This window comes from Phaethon aethereus (assembly GCF_964289735.1).
Source record: "Phaethon aethereus genome assembly, chromosome: W".
Lineage (NCBI taxonomy): Eukaryota > Metazoa > Chordata > Aves > Phaethontiformes > Phaethontidae > Phaethon > Phaethon aethereus.
The window spans coordinates 25,320,476-25,342,661 of NC_138581.1; the positions used below are offsets into that span (position 1 = coordinate 25,320,476).

At 42.7% G+C, this 22,186-nt stretch overlaps 1 protein-coding gene across 5 annotated transcripts in view; it reads right to left on the reverse strand.

Moving 5' to 3' along the window:
• The window catches only part of LOC309415240 (adenomatous polyposis coli protein-like), a gene marked incomplete at both ends in the record, with an annotated part of 135,670 nt that overhangs the window by 105,733 nt on the left and 7,751 nt on the right, over positions 1-22,186 (reverse strand). For all 5 annotated transcript variants that reach the window (XM_082012704.1, XM_082012702.1, XM_082012703.1 and 2 more), the window contains 2 exons: positions 8,898-9,099; positions 10,046-10,130. In XM_082012704.1, coding sequence (XP_081868830.1) covers positions 8,898-9,099; positions 10,046-10,130 — 287 coding nt within the window. The remainder of the gene's footprint in view (positions 1-8,897; positions 9,100-10,045; positions 10,131-22,186) is intronic.

Below are 22,186 nucleotides of genomic sequence, written 5' to 3' on the forward strand. Positions count from 1 at the left end.
CACCAAACAGGAGGAGCTGGAAGCCATTGTGCAGCGGGACAGCTATGATGTAGTTGCCATCACAGAAACATGGTGGGATGCTTCTCATGACTGGAGTGCTGCAATGGATGGCTATAAGCTCTTCCGAAGGGATAGGCAGGGAAGGAGAGGTGGTGGGGTGGCTCTGTATGTTAGGGAGTGTTTTGATTGCATAGAAATCGAAGATTGTGAAGACCAAGTCGAGTGCTTGTGGGTAAGGATGAGGGGGAAGGCCAATGAGGCAGATATCCTGCTGGGAGTCTGTTACAGACCACTCAACCAGGATGAAGAGACAGATGAGGGTGTTGGCCTCTTCTCCCAAGTAACTAGTGATAGGACAAGAGGAAATGGCCTCAAGTTGCACCAGGGGAGGTTTAGATTGGATATTAGGAAAAATTTCTTCACTGAGAGGGTGGTCAGGCATTGGAACAGGCTGCCCAGGGAGGTAGTGGAGTCGCCATCTCTGGAAGTGTTCAAAAAACATGTGGATGTGGCGCTTCAGGACATGGTTTAGGGGACATGGTGGCGCTGGATTAATGGTTGGACTTGATGATCTTAAAGGTCCTTTCCAACCTAGTGATTCTGTGATTCTGTGATTCTGTGATAAGCGACTAGCGGAGGTCTCGCATTCGCTGGCCCTTGTTCTTGTGGGGGACTTCAACCTACCGGACATCTGCTGGAAGTATAACACAGCAGAGAGGAAACAGTCTAGGAGGTTCCTGGAGTGTGTGGAGGATAACTTCCTGACGCAGCTCGTGAGTGAGCCCACCAGGGGAGGTGCCTTACTGGACCTGCTGTTTACAAACAGAGAAGGACTGGTGAGAGATGTGGTGGTCGGAGGCCGTCTTGGGCTTAGCGACAATGACATGATAGAATTCTCGGTTGTGAGGGAAGTAAGGAGAGGGGTCAGCAAAACTGCTACCATGGACTACCGGAGGGCAGACTTTGGCCTGTTCAGGTCACTGGTTGAGAGCGTCCCTTGGGAGACAGTCCTGAAGGACAAAGGGGTCCAGGAAGGCTGGACAGTCTTCAAGAAGGAAATCTTAAAGGCGCAGGAGCAGGCGGTCCCCATGTGCCGTAAGAAGAGCTGGCGGGGAAGGCGACCGGCCTGGCTGAACAGGGAGATTTTGCTGGGACTCAGGGAAAAGAGGAGAGTTTATCACCTCTGGAAGAAGGGGCAGGCAACTCAAGAAGAGTACAAGGATCTCGTTAGGTCAAGCAGGGACAAAATTAGAAAGGCAAAAGCCCAGCTAGAGCTCAGTCTGGCCACAGTCGTAAAGGATAATAAAAAATGTTTTTACAAATATATTAACAACAAAAAGAGAGGCAAGGAGAATCTCCATCCCCTACTGGATATGGCAGGGAACATTGTCTCCAAGGACGAGGACAAGGCTGAGGTACTTAATGCCGCCTTTGCCTCAGTCTTTAATAGCCAGTCCAGGTATCTACAGGGTATTCAGCCCCCTGAGTTGGAAGATGGGGATGGAGAGCACAATATACTCTTCATAATCCAGGAGGAAGCAGTCAAGGACATGCTAAACCACCTGGACACCCACAAGTCTATGGGGCCTGATGAGATCCACCCGAGAGTACTGAGAGATCTGGCAGAGGAGCTTGCCAAGCCACTCTCCATCATTTATCAGCGGTCCTGGTTAACAGGGGAGGTCCCAGAAGACTGGAGGCTTGCCAATGTGACGCCCGTCTACAAGAAAGGCCGGAAAGAGGATCCTGGGAACTACAGGCCTGTCAGCCTGACCTCTGTGCCGGGGAAGATTATGGAGCGGTTGGTCTTGAGAGTGCTCACAGGGCACCTGCAGGACAACCAAGGGATCAGGCCCAGCCAGCATGGGTTCATGAAAGGCAGGTCCTGCTTGACCAACCTGATCTCCTTCTATGACCAGGTGACCCGCCTAGTGGATGAGGGAAAGACTGTGGATGTTGTCTACCTGGACTTTAGTAAAGCCTTTGACAGCATCTCCCACAGCATTCTCCTGGAGAAACTGGCGTCTCGTGGCTTAGACAGGTTTACTCTTCGCTGGGTGAGGAACTGGCTGGATGGCCGAGCCCAGAGAGTTGTGGTGAACGGCGTTAAATCCGGCTGGCGGCCGGTCACAAGCGGTGTTCCCCAGGGCTCGGTTCTGGGGCCGGTCTTGTTCAATATCTTTATAGATGATCTGGATGAGGGGATCAAGTGCTCCCTCAGTAAGTTTGCAGATGACACCAAGTTGGGTGGGAGTGTTGATCTGCTGGAGGGTAGGAGGGCTCTGCAGAGGGATCTGGACAGGCCGGATTGATGGGCAGAGGCCAACTGTATGAGGTTTAGTAAGGCCAAGTGCAGGGTCCTGCACTTGGGTCACAACAACCCCATGCAACGCTACAGGCTTGGGGAGGAGTGGCTGGAGAGCAGCCCGGCGGAAAGGGACCTGGGGGTGCTGGTTGACAGCCGGCTGAACATGAGCCGGCAGTGTGCCCAGGTGGCCAAGAAGGCCAACAGCGTCCTGGCCTGTATCAGGAATAGTGTGGCCAGCAGGAGTAGGGAAGTGATTGTGCCCCTGTACTCGGCACTGGTGAGGCCGCACCTTGAATACTGTGTTCAGTTTTGGGCCCCTCACTACAAGAACGATGTTGAGGTGCTGGAGCGTGTCCAGAGAAGGGCAACGAAGCTGGTGAGGGCTCTGGAGCACAAGTCTTATGAGGAGTGGCTGAGGGAACTGGGGTTGTTCAGTCTGAAGAAGAGGAGGCTGAGAGGAGACCTTATCGCTCTCTACAACTACCTGAAAGGGGGTTGTGGCGACGAGGGTGTTGGTCTCTTCTCCCAAGTAACTAGTGATAGGACGAGAGGAAATGGCCTCAAGTTGCGACAGGGGAGGTTTAGATTGGATATTAGGAAAAATTTCTTCACTGAGAGAGTGGTCAGGCATTGGAACAGGCTGCCCAGGGAGGTGGTGGAGTCGCCATCTCTGGAAGTGTTCAAAAAACGTGTGGATGTGGCGCTTCAGGACATGGTTTAGGGGACATGGTGGCGCTGGATTAATGGTTGGACTTGATGATCTTGAAGGTCCTTTCCAACCTAGTGATTCTGTGATTCTGTGATTCTGTGATCTACCAAAGGTCTTGGGAGTCTGGGGAGGTCCCTGCTGACTGAAAGCTAGCCAATGTTATTCCAATTTACAAGAAGGGCGTGAGGGAAGACCCAGGAAACTACAGACCTGTTAGTCTAACCTCAGTTCCTAGAAAAATTATGGAGAAGATCATACTGAAAGGCATTTAAAGGACAATGCAATCATCAGGCACAGTCAACATGGGTTCACAAAGGGAAAGTCCTGTTTAACTAATTTGATATCCTTCTACAATAAGGTCACCCACTTAGTAGATGAAGGGAAGGCGGTGGATGTAGTTTTTCTGGATTTTAGTAAGGCTTTTGTTACCGTCCCTCACAGCATCCTTCTGGACGAGTTGTCCAACTGTGAGATGAGCAGGTACACAATGCGCCGGGTGAAGAACTTGGCTGGACGGCAGGGCCCAAAGGGTTGTCGTGAATGGAGCTACATCTAGCTGGCGACCGGTCACCAGCAGCGCTCCTCAGGGCTCAATTCTAGGGCCAGTTCGGTTCAATATTTTTATCGGTGATCTGGATGCAGGAGTTGAACGCACCATTAGCAAGTTTGCTGATGATACCAAACTGGGAGGTGCTGTTGACTCTCTCGAGGGACCAGAAGCCTTGCAGAGGGATCTGGATAGATTGGAGCACTGGGCAGTCATTGGTGGCATGAAATTTAACAAGCTTCTGCACCTGGGACAGAGTAATGCCAGACACAAGTATAGATTGGGAGAGGAGTGGCCGGAGAGCAGCCCTGCAGAAAGGGATCTGGGGGTGCTGGTTGACAGCAGGCTCAATGTGAGTCAGCAGTGTGCCCTGGCAGCCAAGAGGGCAAACCGCATTCTACGGTGCATCAAACACAGCATAACCAGCTGGTCAAAAGAGGTGATTATCCTGCTGTATTTAGCATCGGTGCGGCCTCACCTTGAGTACTGTGTGCAGTTCTGGGCCCCACAATAATGGAAGGATGTCAAGGTCCTTGAATGCATCCAGAGGAGGGCAACAAAGCTGGTGAAAGGGCTGGAAGGCATGTCCTATGAGGAGCGACTAAGGACTCTGGGTTTTGCCTAGTTTGGAGAAAAGGAGATTGAGGGGTGACCTCATTGCTCTCTACAGCTTCCTGAGGAGGGGAAGTGGAGAGGGAGGTGCTGATCTCTTCTCCCTGGTATCCAGTGACAGGACGTGTGGGAATGGTTCAAAGCTGCGACGGGGGAGGTTTAGACTAGATATTAGGAAGCATTTCTTTACTGAGAAGGTGATCAAATACCGGAATAGGCTTCCTAGAGAGGCAGTCGATGCTCCATGCCTGTCAGTGTTTATGAGGCATTTGGACAATGCCCTTAATAACATGCTTTAACATTTGGTCAGCCCCAAAGTAGTCAGGCAGTTGGACTAGATGATCGTTGTAGGTCCCTTCCAACAGAAATATTCTATTCTATTCTATTCTATTCTATGCTATGCTATGCTATGCTATGCTATGCTATGATATCTATAAATTCCGGAATGTAACGAGCTCTTATTTTTCACGTTCATTCAGCGATCCTTACTTATTCTGCGCTCCGGAGGGGAAAATTTGTTTTTTGATACTTGATATACCAATAGACGGTAATTATCCCAGATATACCAATAGTCCCATTTGTGAGGGGAACCAATCCCCCGTAAAGAAATATATAAATAGCTCAGCCTTAATATCATTAAAAGAACCGGACTGTGGCCACGTTTGGTACACATCACCAAAAGTGGTCACTTTTGGCCAAATTTCCTGACTCAGGGCTCGGGCTTTTGATGATGCGCTATCCCATCAATAAATTTCCAGTGTTGCAACAATTAATCTACCAGTGACCTCTTCACTATACTTTGTTGGCCTCCCATTATTACAAGAAAAATCACCTCCTTACCACCAAATAAGATCCATGGTTCACTACCCCCGTGCCCGAGTATCTCAAGGTGAAATCACCCACAAGCCAACAGTGCAGATTGTCAGGGTCTGGGCGGTAGTGACACGTTGGATCAGGTGAGTCGGCTATGTCTCATCTGGGTCACCAAAACTATCACGAAAATTTCGCAACTGGCCTGTGCTGACCAAGGACGCAAAGTATAGAATTACAAGAGTAATTCTTTTATTCATGCGCCTGAGGTGTCCCATGCAAATTGGGGCACACCAAATGCAGTTTTACACAGAGTTCTTATACCTTTCAAGTGTTCAGATACAACATGATTTGACCAATCACTACTTAACACACACATGCTACTGTTTTGCAAAGCAATTGTAATTCTATGGCGTCATCATCCACCTGCTTCTTTCTTGATCTAGATGTCCCTGGAGTCGGTCTTGCTACAGTTACTTATCTGTGATGACAGATAATGGGAGGGTTTCACAGGGGTGCTAGAGGGGCTAGGATGCTGGCATTATCTCGGTAGTTCAGGGGTATCCTTTATTCTTCAGGGTGCAAGAGGGAGGACAACAGCCCCTATAATGAGCTGGGGTCCTTTAGTCATGCTGACTCAACCACAACTATGGAGTCATACAATGTAAACTATATATATTAAGAAAGTTCATACAACTTCATATTGTAAAGACTAATTGATACAATAGTTAGGGAATGCGATTTTCCTAACAACAGCTTCCCTTTTTTCCCCCTCCATGTGTGTCCATGCACTGGGTCTGTCCAGTTTATGAAATTAAATTAGCAAAAATATAATTAATTCAATCCTTATAAAAAGTATTTTTATTTGTAAATGCTTTTTCTAATGGTATGAATCAGATTATTCTCATCTGTTGCTGATCATTGCTGACCATGATTTTGAGGTTAGGAGAGAGTTTAAGGTGGAAGAGCTCTATCTGATCAAAGAAAAATTTTGATGGAAAAACCTAATGTAGCAGTTCCATCTTTTTACACCCCAAGACCGTTTATATCAGTACTTTCACAATATCAGAATATTCCGTTCTCTGCCATACACTGTCAAGTTCAGTGAGAATGCAGCAAGGCAAATGAAGTAAGATTTTTTGAACGTTATAATGCTTTTATGAGGAAAAAAGGTTTTCAATTTGAACTGTTTTTCTACAGGATGAGTATTTCAAAAGACTTGTCTAATGTGTGTGTGGGAGGGGGTGGTGGTTTGGGTTTTGTGAGGTTTTTTTGAAGCTCCCAACAATAAGTAAAGCTGAATGAATGCAGGATCACAGAAAAGTGTTTTCTTCTTTTGGAAATATTTTTTTGATAAATATGTCAATGTTATTCCCAGTAAGAAGGGTAACAAAATATATGCAACTCTACTTCAATTACATAGTTACAATTATAATTAATAATTTCACTTCCATTGGTAGGCCATAAAATGGCAAAACCTTGAAAAGTTAACAATTCCTGAAAATTACTCTCAAAGCTACCAATACTTCAAACAGTAGCTTTTGCTCAACACAAGAGGCAAAACAGGTACAATTCTCTTTCAACCAAACAATACATAAAATAGGAAAATGAAACAGAATTGTCTGCATTTAAAAAAAAAAAGTATTGAGAGAGACAGCAAATTTTTAGGATATGTTAGCTGTTTCTACAGAAAATGCTATTAAATTTTTTTAGGTACATGCTTCAGTAATTCAGTAAAACCAAATACATCTGGAACTAGCCAGAGAGAAAGCAGGGTACATTTAATAGGAATTCTATTCTAAACTGGTAACCTAAACACATACACCCTCTTCCCCCCCCCCCCCAACACTCTGGAACTAGAGGGGAGATGAGCAAAAAAGAAATATGCAGACAATTTCATCATTTATTCTGGTAACTGAATCCACTTTTTTTTCCCTTCAGAAGATCATTTCGGCCAAGCTAAATATCTAGTGAATTTGCCAAATTCACACACGGTTAATAAATGACTTGGTCCTCGCCCAAACGCTCTTGCCCACAAGCAGCATGTATTGTGCCAATGTATTAGATTCCTGGGTGGAAATGTTCCTGTTTCAGGTCTCTGAAAAATGTTAGTTTTCTTTCCAAATTGTTTTAATATTGAGATTTGCAAATTCCATGAGTTCTTTGAAAGTCTATTTTAATACAAACAACAAAATCTACTAGAAAATAAATATTTGTTAAATATATGTTTAGAAACACAGAAACTTACTAAACATGACAAACAAATTTAAACACAGAGCATAGGAAAATAAGTGGTTACTTTTCCTTTCAGAAATTAGTGATTCCAGATGCACTGTCCTGTGTCCCTCACCCTCAAATTCTGATTCTTTTGGCTATTCAGGGTCCGTGCTGATGCTTTAAGTGTTCTTACATGTCCCCTCAAACAGCGTAATGAATAGGGCAGTTTTGATTATTAATCATTACACTAATAATGAAGCCAGATGTTATCTGATCATGTCTCTACAGATCATTTCCTCAGCAGCACAAATCTTCACCCCCTCAGTTGTGACGGTAACACTGCTTGTGTAGCGTTTCATAACCAGATCAGTGAACTCATCTCAAATTAAAATATCCCTCTCCCTTTTTTTCCCAGGGTTATTTTAAGCAAAGACCAGTTTACTGCTTAAGCTGTCATTATCATTGAGAAAAACATCCAAAAAACTGTCACCTTAGAATCCACAATAGTGGGAAAGGATCACAGATCATAAAACGGATGTACTAACCACACTGAAGAACTCCAGTTGCTATAAATTAATACTCCTTGTTCTGAGTGACCTGGAGTTCATTTGAAGCTTAACTGAAAGCCCCAAGTACACTTAAAGATTTTACTATCATGTGGTAGAATACAGCACTGGAAAGAATACAAGCAAGTGCACTACTTTGTTAAGATGGACATCAAAGACTACTGCAAGGTTCTTACTCTGAATAAGAACCAAGGTGCTCTGTCCCTATGAAATACTATACATGGAGAACTCTGTTCCATTAATCTTAATACTCTAGGCATTATGAAGAAAGACCATTTCAGTGGAAAACTGGAAGGGAAGATAGCCAGATAGCCATTAGTTCAAATGGCAGACACATTAGATTCTTAAAGGCTGGAATGAGCAAGGGGGAAGAGATTCCTAAATTAAGGGAAAATATTCTCATACAACCCTTCATGAACCTAGATTTTATGAGAGGAAGCAAATATGATTAGTGATCCTGACTAGGAAAATGAAAAAATGGAGTGTCTACTAGATGAGGATCAGAACAGACTCATGGGAAATTGCTTCAATTTTATTGATAGGACTGAAAGAAAGGAACCTAGACATAGTACCTTAGAGGAAAAGTGTACTCTTTTCCGCTCTTGATTGCAAAAGTTTTACTAAACACCAGGACAGGCCCTTTAGAGGAGGGGTTTCTAAAGTGCTACCCACCAAGCTTTTGTATTATGGTTCCAAGACAGACCCGCCACTGGCCAAAGCTGAGACAATCAGCAAAGTTGGTAGCACCTCTGTGATAACATATTTAAGAAAGGGTAAAAAAAATGCTGCACAGCAGCTGTGAGAAAGAGAGAGAGGAGTGAGAATATGTGAGAGAAACAACCCTGCAGACACCAAGGTCAGTGAAGGAGGGGGAGGAGGTGCTCCAGGCACCGGAGCAGAGATTCCCCTGCAGTCTGTGAAGGAGATCATGGCAAGGCAGGCTGTCCCCTGCAGCTCATGGAGGACCACGTCAGAGCAGGTATCCACACCGCAGCCCGTGGAGGACCCCACACCACAGCAGGTAGATATGCCCTGAAGGAAGCTGCAGCCCATATTAGATATGTTAGTAAATTTTCATGTTAAAATCCGAAGTCAATGCATACTGAATGAATAAATGAAGAAGTTTACCTCTCCCTTTCTAGCTCTTCTAAATAAACAGTGCTTTCTCTGCTTCCATTCATAAATCCTCTTCTTGGAAATGATCCTATGGGAACAGGACTGCACTCTCCTGAAGGGCTTGACACAGACCCTTCCCAGCTCCCATATGAATGCATGGACACCTTTGGCCTTAACTTCACTCCAGGGAAGTTACTAGTTTCCAAGTTCAGTTCTGGATAATAAAGAACAAACATTTTCAGAGTTGAAATTGAGCAGCACAAATCTAAAAGATCGTTTTTATCTTAATTTCATACTTCATGAGCAAATCTATGACTTTTTTGATGGAAACAGTTAAAACATTTTGCTTTAGGATAACACAGAACATAATGTCAACAAAACCAATCCTAATGGAGTTAGAGAATACTAATCCTCTAAACGAGGAGATGTCCAAACTACAATCCTGCCAACCAGAACAGTATCACACCAGTATGCCTGCCTTTCTTAAAAAATGGGCAGAGTGTGGCATAAATATCTTATGAATTGCTCTTGTGTCCCACTTCCTAATAGCCTCTTTCTCGGGGATCCCACAGATGTTCCACCATCATGTAAATGATAAGTGTTTCCACCATAGGGGCCTAAATGTAGACATCCTCTACAATATTTCTGGTTCTGTGATAGGGATAACAGATGTATGCAGGGAGTCACTGATCTGGGCTTGTTCTGCACATCCCATATAACAGGATGGGTACACGTTCCACCACATGCTCTAGGAAGGGGGCATCAATTTTCAGCATGACAGATACAGTTCTAGTAATGTGACAGGGAAAGGGCAGAGCATGTAAATGAGTTCAGAAAATTGGTGGAACTAATCCACCACTAATTTAAACAATTAAAACCATTTTTTTCATGAAGAAGTGAATAAAGTGTAAGGTATATCACATGCAATTCATATGAAGTCTTGGGGTAACAGTAGCAAAAGCACAAAAGCAACATAAGAACACATTAGTTTTTGATAACGTGTCTTAAAATAATTGGCAAAAAATAACAGACACTGAGATTATGCCTAACTTCCAAAGTTAGCACTGGAAAGAAGATGCAGCTGAGTTGGAAAATTTTATCCTAAAGCAACAACAACTAAGAAACAAATGAACCTACTTAAAGCATAATTCTAAATTCACCTTTAAGTCGTTCCATTAAGTCAAATTGTCCAGAAGATGCCATTGCCTCATCTTCAATACTTCCTTGTAGCTGTTTCAGCACCTCCTATAAGAAATTAAGCATAATTAAGTAATCCTTACAATAATAAACCAAGGTAAATACATCTTATCCTGCCCTCAAGTACACATTTATGCAACAGCTACTGTGACACTGATGTAAACTATATTTAATGTGAGCAGTGATAAAGTGTCATAACTTTAATTTCCATCAAATATATTCTACAGTATTTCCCCAAACGCTGTCACAACGTAAAGTCTATACTGAATAATTCATCCTCTCTGATAATACGATTTATCAGCTGATTTAAAAGTTCTTCTCAAAGTGAATATCACTTATCTCTAATTTACAGATGAAGAAATGGAAGCACAAAGTACAGTCAAATTTCTTCAATCTGTGTTCCTAAAGTTAGCCTTGTAAATATAAAATTTGGATACATAACTAAAAGTTACTAAAGAGTCTCAAATACTGCATTTTTTTGAACCTCAAAGATATCAGAAGAAACACTCTCCAGGGTTTTTTTGTTGTAGGTTTCTGTTTGTTTGTTGATTTTTTTCTTCCTGCGAGGCCTTATCACCACTGTAAGACAGCAGTCATATTTTTCTTACTACTATTATCATGCCTATGAGGAAAAGATTTAGGGCTCCTTCATGCAGCCAAAGCTTCAAAGCTAAGAATATCCCTGCATGCTATCAAAACTACATATGATCAAATTATACAGTTAAAGGAAAATACTTCTAATGCATAAAAAGATTAATAGTAAATAATGAATACTAGGTTAAAAAGGGCCTGTAAGCCCCCAGGTCCTAATGCTGAGAGGCCTAAATTGAGGTGGAAAAGTAAATGCAAGTTATAGTGAATGCCTTTTCCATATCATAACAGTAGATACATCAGTAGCAAGAATAAATTGAAAAGACTGGCCACAAGGCAAAAAGCCCTTATTATAATTTAAAATATGATTTTTCATATTATAGAAAACAAAATATTTTAAGAAGCAGTAGTCAAGAAAAAACTCTAAGTAATAAGAGATATTCCATACTCGTCAGACACAGACTCTACACCTGGAATTGTACATCATCTGTTCAGACCTTAAATCAAATGAATTTTAGGTAATTATAAAAAACTTCACAACACTGTTTTGCTCTTTTAGGAAACTAGCATGCCTTACTATCAATGTTATTAATTCTTGCAACTTGTACAGAAGGTATACTTTAAATGCATTTTGCTCTGTTCAGAGAGAACAAAACCAGCATCTACACAAAGTCAAGATATTCTTCACTTTTAACAGACATAATATCAAGCCTTTCTGTACTCAAAGTATTGTTACTAGTACAAAACAGAAGTAAAAGGACTTTGAGTAAAGAACTCCAGAGGGTTCTGAGAATATAATCTCCAAGCACTAGAATCAAACATTAGCTGCAGTGACTACTCTGCAATCGCCCATTGTATAATTTCATGCTAGTACTCCAGGAGGAGGAAATCTGGAGTACAGGTACATTAACTATGCCTACACTGTTTTGCAGAAATAATTATGAAGGTCAAGCTGAGGTCAAGTTTCCTGACTTAGATGTTCCCTGACTCATGGGGTACTGCAAGGGTACACCTACATTAGTGTTTTAGTTTGGATCCATTTGAAGCCAGTCTCACAACTGCCCCCACTAACCGTACTTTGATTCAGATTGTTAAGTGATTTCAGACTGCAAACTAAACTCTTTTCAGATCAAACTAAGTGAGCAATTGCACTCAGACCATTAATGGGCATTCACTCCATGGGACCAGGCTGGAGCTAGACCAAAAGTAAACCCCCCTGAAACACATAATACTGGGTCCTCAATGTAACTCATCTACAGACCTGTTCATCCACAGCCAGCTGCACAACAGAATGTATTGGGCTTGCACGGCAAGGTTTTGGTAGCAGAGGGAGGCTGCAGGGGTAGCTTCTGTGAGAACAGACCAGGGGCTGATTCCAGCCAGCTCCACTGGTCAAAGCAGAGTCAACCGGTGAAGCTGGTGGCACCTCTGTGAAAAACTTAAAACAAAGGGTAAAATGCTGCACAGGCAGTGTGTGAGACTGAGAAGCGAGGAAAAAAAGTGAGAAACAATCCTGAGAACAAAGTCAGTGAAGCAGGAGGGGGAGGAGGTGCTCCAGGCACTGGAGCAGAGATTGCCTCTGCAGCCCATGGGGAAGACCACACCAGAGCAGATATCCACACTGCAGCCCATGGAGGACCCCATGCCAGAACAGGTGGATGTTCTCTGAAGGAAACTGCAGCCCATGAGAAGGAACCACACTAGAGGAGGCTCTCCTGACAGGAACTGCAGACCATGGAGGGCCCGCACTGGAGCAGGTTTATCCTGAAGGACTGCAGCCCATGGGGAAGACCCATGCTGGAGCAAAGGAAAAGTGTGAGAAGGAAGGAGCAGCAGAGAGAACTGTTATGAACTGACTGCAAGCCCCCATTCCCCATCCCCTGAAGGGCTTGACACAGACCTTTCCCAGCTCCCATATGAACGTATGGACACTCTCTTTTAGTTTAAAACCATTAACCCTTGTCCTGTCACAACAGGCCCTGGTAAAAACTCTGTCCCCATCTTTCTTATAAGCCCCCTTAAGTACTGGAAGGTCGCAAGAAGGTCTCCCTGGAGCCTTCTCTTCTCCAGGCTGAACAACCCCAACTCTCTCAGCCTTGCCTCATAGGAGGGGTGTTCCATCCCTCTGATCATTTTTGTGGCCTCCTCTGGACCCACTCCAACAGGTCCATGTCTTTCCTGTGCTGAGGGCTCCAGAGCTGGACGCAGGACTCCAGGTGGGGTCTCACCAGAGCGGAGTGGAGGGGCAGAATCACCTCCCTCGACCTGCCGGCCACGCTTCTTTTGATGCAGCCCAGGATATGGTTGGCCTTCTGGCCTGCAAGCGCACATTGCCGGCTCATGTCCAGCTTTTCATCCACCAGTACCTCCAAGTCCTTCTCGGCAGGGCTGCTCTCAATCCCTTCATCCCCCAGCCTGTACTGATACCGGGGGTTGCTCCTACCCAGGTGCAGGACCCTGCGCTTGGCCTTGTGGAACCTCATAAGGTTCACACAGGCACGTTCCTTGAGCCTGTCCAGGTCCCCCCGGATGGCATCCCATCCCATCCCTCAGGCGTGTCAACCGCACCACTCAGCTTGGTGTCGCCTGCAAACTTGCTGAGGGTGCACTTGATCCCACTGTCTATGTCACCAATGAAGATATTAAACAGGACTGGTCCCAATACAGACCCCTGAGGGACACCACTCATCACTGATCTCCATCCAGACATTGAGACGTTAACCACTAGTCTCTGTATGCGACCATCCAGCCAATGCCTTATCCACCAAACAGTCCACCCATCAAATCCATATCTCTACAATTTAGAGAGAAGCAAGTTGTGGGGGACTGTGTCAAAGGCCTTACAGAGGTCCAGATAGACGTCATTGGTAGCTCTTCCCTTGTCCACTGATGTAGTCACTCCATCATAGAAGGCCATGAGGTTGGTCAGGCAGGACTTGTCCTTGGTGAAGCCATGCTGGCTGTCTCAAATCACCTCCCTGTCCTCCATGTGCCTTAGCACAGCTTCTAGGAGGACCTGTTCCATGATCTTCCCAGGCACAGAGGTGAGGCCTACGGTCCTCCTTGCTACCCTTTCTAAAAATGGGTGCAATGTTTCCCTTTTTCCAGTCTCCAGGGACTTCACCTGACTGCCATGACCTTTCAAATAACATGGAGAGTGGCTTGGCAACTACATCAGCCAATTCCCTCAGGACTCCGGGATGCATCTCATCAGGTCCCATAGACCTTCCTCCTCACACTCTTCCCCTGCTCCAGTGTGGGGTCCCACCCACAGGAGACAGTCCTCCACAGACTTCTCCAATGGGCTGTAGGATGGATATCTGCTCTACCATGTACCTTCACGGGGACAACCTGTTTCACCATGGTCTTCACCACAGGCTGCAGGGGAATCTCTGCTCCGGCACCCGGAGCACCTCCTCCCTGTCCTTCACTGACCTTGGTGTCTGCAGGGTTTTTTCTCTCACATACTCTCACTTCTCTCTCCCAGCTGCTGTTGCAGAGCAGTTTTTAACCCTTCTTAATTATGTTATCACAGAGGCACTACCACCATCGCCGATTGGCTCAGCATTGGCCAGTAGTGGGTCCATCTTGGAGCCAGAGGAACTGGCTCTATCGGACATGGGGGAAGCTCCCTGGCGTCCTCTCACAGAAGCCACCCCTGTAGCCCCCCGTGCTACCAAAACCTTGCCACGTAAACCCAATATACTCACCAGTCTACTCTATTCTTAACTGGCAGTGAATTAATTTTCCCAAGTCAAGTCTGTTTTGCCCATGACAGTAATTGGTAAGTGATCTCCCTGTCGTTATCTCAACCCACAAACTTTTTCATCGTATTTTATTCCCGTCTTGCTGAGGAGGGGGAGTGAAGGAACAACTGGGTGGACATATAGCAACTAGCCAAGTTCAACCCACCACACTGCACACTACCTGTTGAAACAGACACAGCCTTTAGGATCAAGTATGGTATGATAAAAAACACTACTCATAAAATCTCATCTGTGCTTGTGCTTTTAAGTACATTCAAGGGCATTCTCATTAGCCATAGGGTGCAACCATCTCTATATGTAACATATATCCTGTCAGCAAAGTCAGACAAACAAATAACCTGAAGGGCTTCTACATTATCTGATGTAAGGTCAGATAGCATTTGCAGACAGCAGTCTTAGCTTAAAAGCCTAAAAGGGCAATGTTGATATGTAGAGTCGTCTTTGGAGTATTTCAAGCTTCTGAAAGATCTGTCAACTCAGATAAATTTAGAAATAGCTAGTGGACTCCTTTCTCCTGAGAACAGAACTGTGATGCAGGAAAAAAAACCAAAAACCACAACTATACAAAAACAACCCAAACATACAACCTTTCTTCCCATTTCCTTCTTAGAAGTCATCTTCTCACTTCTGCATGACAGTTCTGCTATTTCAAAGATCATGTTCAGGATACTTTAGTACATTATGAGTCCTCTTGCTTCAAGAGCCAATATTAACAGCTAAGCAAAAATACTATCACCTTTTCCTATGTTACGAAATTACATGACTGAATGATGTCCAGCTAGCTAAGGACTGCTCTCTCTGAATATGAGGTAACAGCAAGTGCTAGATCGCATTTCTCAATTTTTCTCTGCTACAATTCATTAATTGAGGTTTTAACTTTTATTTTATAAATTTTTCACTTCTTTTTTTCAACTGTGTGTGCTTTTTTATTTTTAGTCAACACATAAAACTCTCCGTTATTTCTTTTCTATAGAAACACTGTTTAGATAACAATGACATTATTAGGCTATGTGTTCTGGTTTAGAGCTTTACCTTTGTCTGACAAGTACAAGTGGTTGTTTTAACCAGGACTTAAATATGTAAAAGTTCTTGCAGGAAAATTACATATGCATAAATTGGGTAATGCAAAAATCTGTTTGGTGGAATGGCAAAAATAAGAAAGTGAATGCTAAAATTTATTCAGTTTAAATTCTGTATTTTGACAGTATAATATTACCCTTATGTTTAACAAATAACAAATAAAGGAAAATATATAAGGAAGCAAGTGAAAACTTGTCAGAAAAGTTCAGGTATGGGGGTACCTAAGAGTTAGAAGATTTCTCTTATCTCTTAAGCAATAAATTGAAATGGTGGGGATTATATAGAAAAGAAGCATTAGCTAACAAGTCATATTTGCTTGAATTGCTGCAAGGAGAGAACCTATCACAAAGGAACTTAATGATCCACAAACAAACAAGATGTGACTGGCTGACAAACTGATGAGACTGTTGACAGAAGGGAAATCATTTGGGTGACTATGACTTTAATTATCCAAATTTCATGATTACTCTAGTAAAGCAATTATCTTTCTTTGGCTGTAAGCTGCTTTTTCTTAAAGCCAAAGGGGTCATACCTAGATTTTCGCAACTGCTGAAGATGATGGAACAGGTTATACATTACAGTTAAAAGTACAGCAATTTCATACTCTAGTTACTTTAGAACATTTTGATGAATATTATTTCTGACATTTCACTATATCTATTTTATCCCTTTGTTCTAAAATTTCTATTGTTAACACTTAAATTTGAGACAGGGCCACAGACATGTTCCCTCTATAGTACAGAAATATCCCTAAGCTCCAAGTATGCAATTACTGTGGAGATTTTACTATATTGGTTTTGGTCCATCAAGAAACTATAATCCACTGTGCTATATCTGACTTGATTTCTTAGCAGAAATTATATCAGATACCTCAGATCACCTGGAAATCAGATTTCCAGTGACAGTTTTGAAACAATGCTAATATTCTAATGTGTAACAGAATGCACACAGAAATACCTAGCATACTAAATTAAAAATTCAAATATAAACATTTCTGTTACACCACAGTTTTAGTACCTGTAGCCTATTCAATAATAGCAATTCCAGATCAAGTATATCTAATTTAACATAAATATTTCTGTCTTGAATGCTTTATTTTCATATTACAACATCTTAACATCATTCTTCAAAAAACTATTTCTATATGCCTTGCTGAAACATTCTACTGTGTGTGATGTCAACTAAAAGTCTTTTCTCCAAAGATAAAAGGGAAAAGGCAAAACAAAGCTAAAAACATTCTTCCTTTGGAAACAAATTGGAAAGTCCTACTATTTGACACAATAAGTGTCCCCAGCAAACTGTTCAGGTTTCTGGTACCTTAAAGTAAAATGGGTCTCCATTAAATGCATGCATCTACCATCTACTTGAGGAATCTCATATATAAGTATACACTGTATATGTGTGCATATATATATATAGCTTATGAATTTTGCCATGTATCAGGGATTTCTGAAAAAGTTAATTAGTTTATGATAAAAATCACACTTAATTCTAATAAGAAATAAGGTTTCTCATTCTCACAAATCCAGCGTGACAGAAACAAGATGAAAAGCACCATGACATCGTCTTTAGCACACTTTTTACCTTTAATATTGCTAATTTAATTACTAATTAATCAACCACATGAAGCATATACAACACTGCAATAAATCTAGATTATATTCTATTGGCTTCCAAACACATTATCTTATCTTTGCTTAACACTGCACAAGCATATTCACAATCTTCAAAACATCTTAGCATTTGTTTTTGTATTTAGTCAAAATCCATTCCAATCCAAGATAATAAAGCATCACAAGGCTTATTACTCTACTATCTAACTAGGAGGAAAAAAAAACCCCACAAACATTATCCACACCAAAAATAAAACATTCTTGGACATCATAGTAACAAAAAAACAAAAAAAAAAAAAAAAAACCACAAACAAGAAAACCCCACATCGCACAGAAAATTATTACAACTAAAACCTTTATGAGGGCAATGATCTGCTAAAAAAAGAATTCTAAAAACCAAACTATAACAATATATATAACTACAGGAAAAAAAAAAAAGGCAGTAACAGCAATTATGGCGGGAGAGAGGAGTGAGAATATGTGCAACAACTCTGCAGAGACCAAGGTCAGCAAAAAAGGAGGGGGAGGAGGCGCTCCAGGTGCCAGAGCAGAGATTCCCCTGCAGCTACTGGAGGACCCCATCTGGAGCAGGTGGATATGCCGTGAAGAAAGCCGCAGCCCGTGGGAAGGGCCCATACTGGAGCAGGGGAAAAGTGTGAGGAGGAAGAAGCAGCAGAGAGGAACTATTGTGAACTGACCACAGCCCCCCATTCCCCATGTGCTGGAAGGGGGGGGAAATAAAGGAGTTGGGAATGAAGGAATGAAGTTGAGTCTGGGGAAAAAAGGGGCAGGGGCAAAGCTGGTTTAGCTTTGGCTTTGTTTCTCACCAGTCTACTCTATTTTTAAATGGCAATACATTAATTTTCCCCAAGTCGAGTCTGTTTTGCCTGTGACAGTATCTCAACCCATGAGCTTTTTTTCATCTTATTTCCTCCCCCTATCCTGTTGAGGAAGGGGAGAGAGAGCATGACTGGGTGGGTGTCTGGCAGCCAGCCAAGGTCAACCCACCAGATAGGATATTTTCAGATACTTTTTTTTTTACTTTGCCAACTACCACAACACATACTAGAGCCCTTCTAGACCACTAAGCATTATATATTTATAACATAAAAAGCATGACTATAATATATTAAACTGAATTAACATGACTAGCAAAGCTGAATCACTGCAGAGATACCATATTCTTTCATCTCAACTACTGACTTTTATTCAACAACTGTTGTATTAGTCATAAATTTATGTACTTTTTCTTCTTCAAAAAGTGCATTCATCAATGATGCTGAAAAACCTGACAACCTTTTCCTGGTAAAGTTTGACTTTCCTAAATTTCCAGAAAGAATTTATATAGCTGCATAAAATATTTTTGTTGTTATCTAACACAAAGGAATACCAAAAGTACTTAATTTCAATTGGTTTTATTTAACACTGAACCATGATTCATATTTAAAAATAATGAAGAAAAAAGGAAAAGTTGGTTTGCAGCTGGCAGAAAAGGAAAAATAAAAAAGTATTCTCTCCAGGAGTGTTCTCCAAAACATTAGTTTAAAATTGTCCAAACAGCAATAGTGACAAGGCACTTTTAACATGTCCTCTTGAAGACTGCACTAAAAAAAAAATAAATCAGTGAGGCTTAGGATACAGTGTAAGAAATATAATCATAGAAATAAACTGGTCAATACTCTTCTCAAGAGTTATTCAAGCATACTTCAGCATAAAAGAGCAAAATATAAGGTTTATCTTTCTCTGCTATAAGAGCAAAAAGGAATGAACAGAAAGAGTCAAATGTATAAACCTCTTCTATAGGGGGCAGAAAATGCAGAACTTGCATGATTTTATTCCTATAGGACATACATTAGAATGCTTCTCAAATAATTTAAGAAATCAAAATCAGTTCAAATTACATTCTTCCTATTTTATTATCGATACATGTGAACACAATATAGAGGCAATTAAATGAGTTGGAAAATATTATACAGAATATAAATTTACATATATAAAGATGAAAGAGAAAGCTTTTTAATCACAGAACACTGTGTACAATAAAGATTGTTTTCTTACAAGACAACACATTCCTCATTTTATTGTAAAATCCAAGCAGAGACAGAGTGAATGTGGAAATCAAGCATGACATAAGTTATTATATTTCTGCTTGAAAACCTGAAGTTAAATTACATGTACTTACTCCCACCAAGATCCTACATTTAGAAAGAGCTAATTCATATTAATATATTACATAAAGAAATATAAGCTCTGACAAAAAAAATACTTGGCAATTACACAAACTAAGCAGAAGAGTGTTCATTTGCAATATATAAAAACCTGAGATCTTTCTCTGACAAGAGTTCTACATAACTAGCACTGGACCAATTTTTTGCCTCTGAATTTTACAGGTTTTGAACAAAAATGAAATTGATATCACAATCTTTTTTCTATATTTCTCCATAGTCTGTGTTTTATGTAGCTACTCTCATTACCTACACATCTAGAGACTTTAACAACTCTCCTATATTTATGGGCCAGCAACATTGTTGCATTGACTATAAAACAGAATATCTGTTTATTTAAAGAGAACATTTTTTCCATACTATCTCATCTTACAGTAAGCTAATAGTAACAGCTGCATTTCCCAAGTCTGTCATAATATTCTGAGTGATTTCTTTTGTTTGAACAGTCAATCCCTAAGAAAACGCAAATTAAAAAATAAAGTGGACATTTTTTTATTAATCATTTTGGCACCCCGGAATCACATCCATCTTCATTTACCCTAACATTTTTTCTGGTCTGCAAATGGACAGTTTTCACTTTTAAATATGAAATTTAGCTTTAAACATGAAGCATTCAGACATTCTTATATGGGTCAGCAGTAGTAGTAGTTTATAAAAACTGCATCTACAAGATGAGCTCACGTTAAGCTTTTAATTCTAAAACAATTATCTTACATTTCTGAGATGGAGAAATTATTAAAATGAAGCACACTTGCAGAACATGAGGAAAAGCAAACAAGGCAGATAACCTGCTGGGAGTCTGTTATAGACCACCCAACCAGGATGAAAAGGCAGATGAAACATTCTATAAGCAACTAGCAGAAGTCTCGCATTCGCGAGCCCTTGTTCTTGTAGGGGACTTCAACCTACCGGACATCTGCTGGAAGTATAACACAGCAGAGAGGAAACAGTCTAGGAGGTTCCTGGAGTGTGTGGAGGATAACTTCCTGACGCAGCTGGTGAGTGAGCCCACCAGGGGAGGTGCCTTGCTTGACCTGCTGTTTACAAACAGAGAAGGACTGCTGGGAGATATGGTGGTCAGAGGCCATCTTGGGCTTAGTGACCATGACATGATAGAATTCTCAGTTGTGAGTGAAGTAAGGAGAGGGGTCAGCAAAACTGCTACCATGGACATCCAGAGGGCAGACTTTGGCCTGTTCAGGTCACTGGTTGAGAAAGTCCCTTGGGAGACAGTCCTGAAGGACAAAAGAGTCCAGGAAGGCTTGGACAGTCTTCAAGAAGGAAATCTTAAAGGCACAGGAGCAGGCGGTCCCCATGTGCCGCAAGATGAGCTGGCAGGGAAGACGACCGGCCTGGCTGAACAGGGAGATTTTCCTGGGACTCAGGGAAAAGAGGAGAGTTTATCATCTCTGGAAGAAGGGGCAGGCAACTCAAGAAGAGTACAAGGATCTCGTTAGGTGAAGCAGAGACAAAATTAGAAAGGCAAAAGCCCAGCTAGAGCTCAGTCTGGCCATGGTCGCAAAGGATAATAAAAAATGCTTCTATAAATATATTAACAACAAAAAGAGAGGCAAGGAGAATCTCCATCCCCTACTGGATATGGCGGGGAACATTGTCTCCAAGGACGAGGACAAGGTTGAGGTACTTAATGCCTTCTTTGCCTCAGTCTTTAAGAGCCAGACCAGGTATCTGCAGGGTATTCAGCCCCCTGAGCTGGAAGATGGGGATGGAGAGCACAACCACCCTCCCATAATCCAGGAAGAAGCAGTTAAGGACCTGTTAAGCCACCTGGACACCCACAAGTCTATGGGGCCTGATGGGATCCACCCAAGAGTACTGAGAGAGCTGGCAGAGGAGCTTGCCAAGCCACTCTCCATCATTTATCAGCAGTCCTGGTTAACAGGGGAGGTCCCAGATGACTGGAGGCTTGCTAATGTGACACCCATCTACAACAAAGGCCGGAAGGAGGATCCCGGGAACTACAGGCCTGTCAGCCTGACCTCCGTGCCGGGGAAGATCATGGAGCGGTTCATCTTGAGAGTGCTCACAGGGCATGTGAGGGACAACCAAGGGAACAGGCCCAGCCAGAATGGGTTCATGAAAGGCAGGTCCTGCTTGACCAACCTGATCTCCTTCTATGACCAGGTGACCCACCTAGTGGATGAGGGAAAGGCTGTGGACGTTGTCTACCTGGACTTTAGTAAAGCCTTTGACAGCGTCTCCCACAGCATTCTCCTGGAGAAAGTGGCGTCTCGTGGCTTAGACAGGTGTACTCTTCGCTGGGTAAAGAACTGGCTGGACGGCCAACCACAGAGAGTTGTGGTGAATGGCATTAAACCTGGCTGGCAGCCGGTCACAAGCGGTGTTCCCCAGGGCTCGGTTCTGGGGCTGGTCTTGTTCAATGTCTTTACAGATGATCTGGATGAGGGAATTGAGTGCTCCCTCAGTAAGTTTGCAGATGACACCAAGCTGGGTGGGAGTGTTGATCTGCTGGAGGGTAGGAGGGCTCTGCAGAGGGATCTGGACAGGCTGGATCGATGGGCAGAGGCCAACTGTATGAGGTTTAATAAGGCCAAGTGCCGGGTCCTGCACCGGGTCACAACAACCCCATGCAATGCTACAGGCTTGGGGAAGAGTGGCTGGAGAGCTGCCTGGCGGAAAGGGACCTGGGGGTGCTGGTCGATAGCCGGCTGAATATGAGCCGGCAGTGTGCCCAGGTGGCCAAGAAGGCCAACAGCGTCCTGGCCTGTATCAGAAATAGTGTGGCCAGCAGGAGTAGGGAAGTGATCGTGCCCCTGTACTTGGTCCTGGTGAGGCCGCACCTTGAA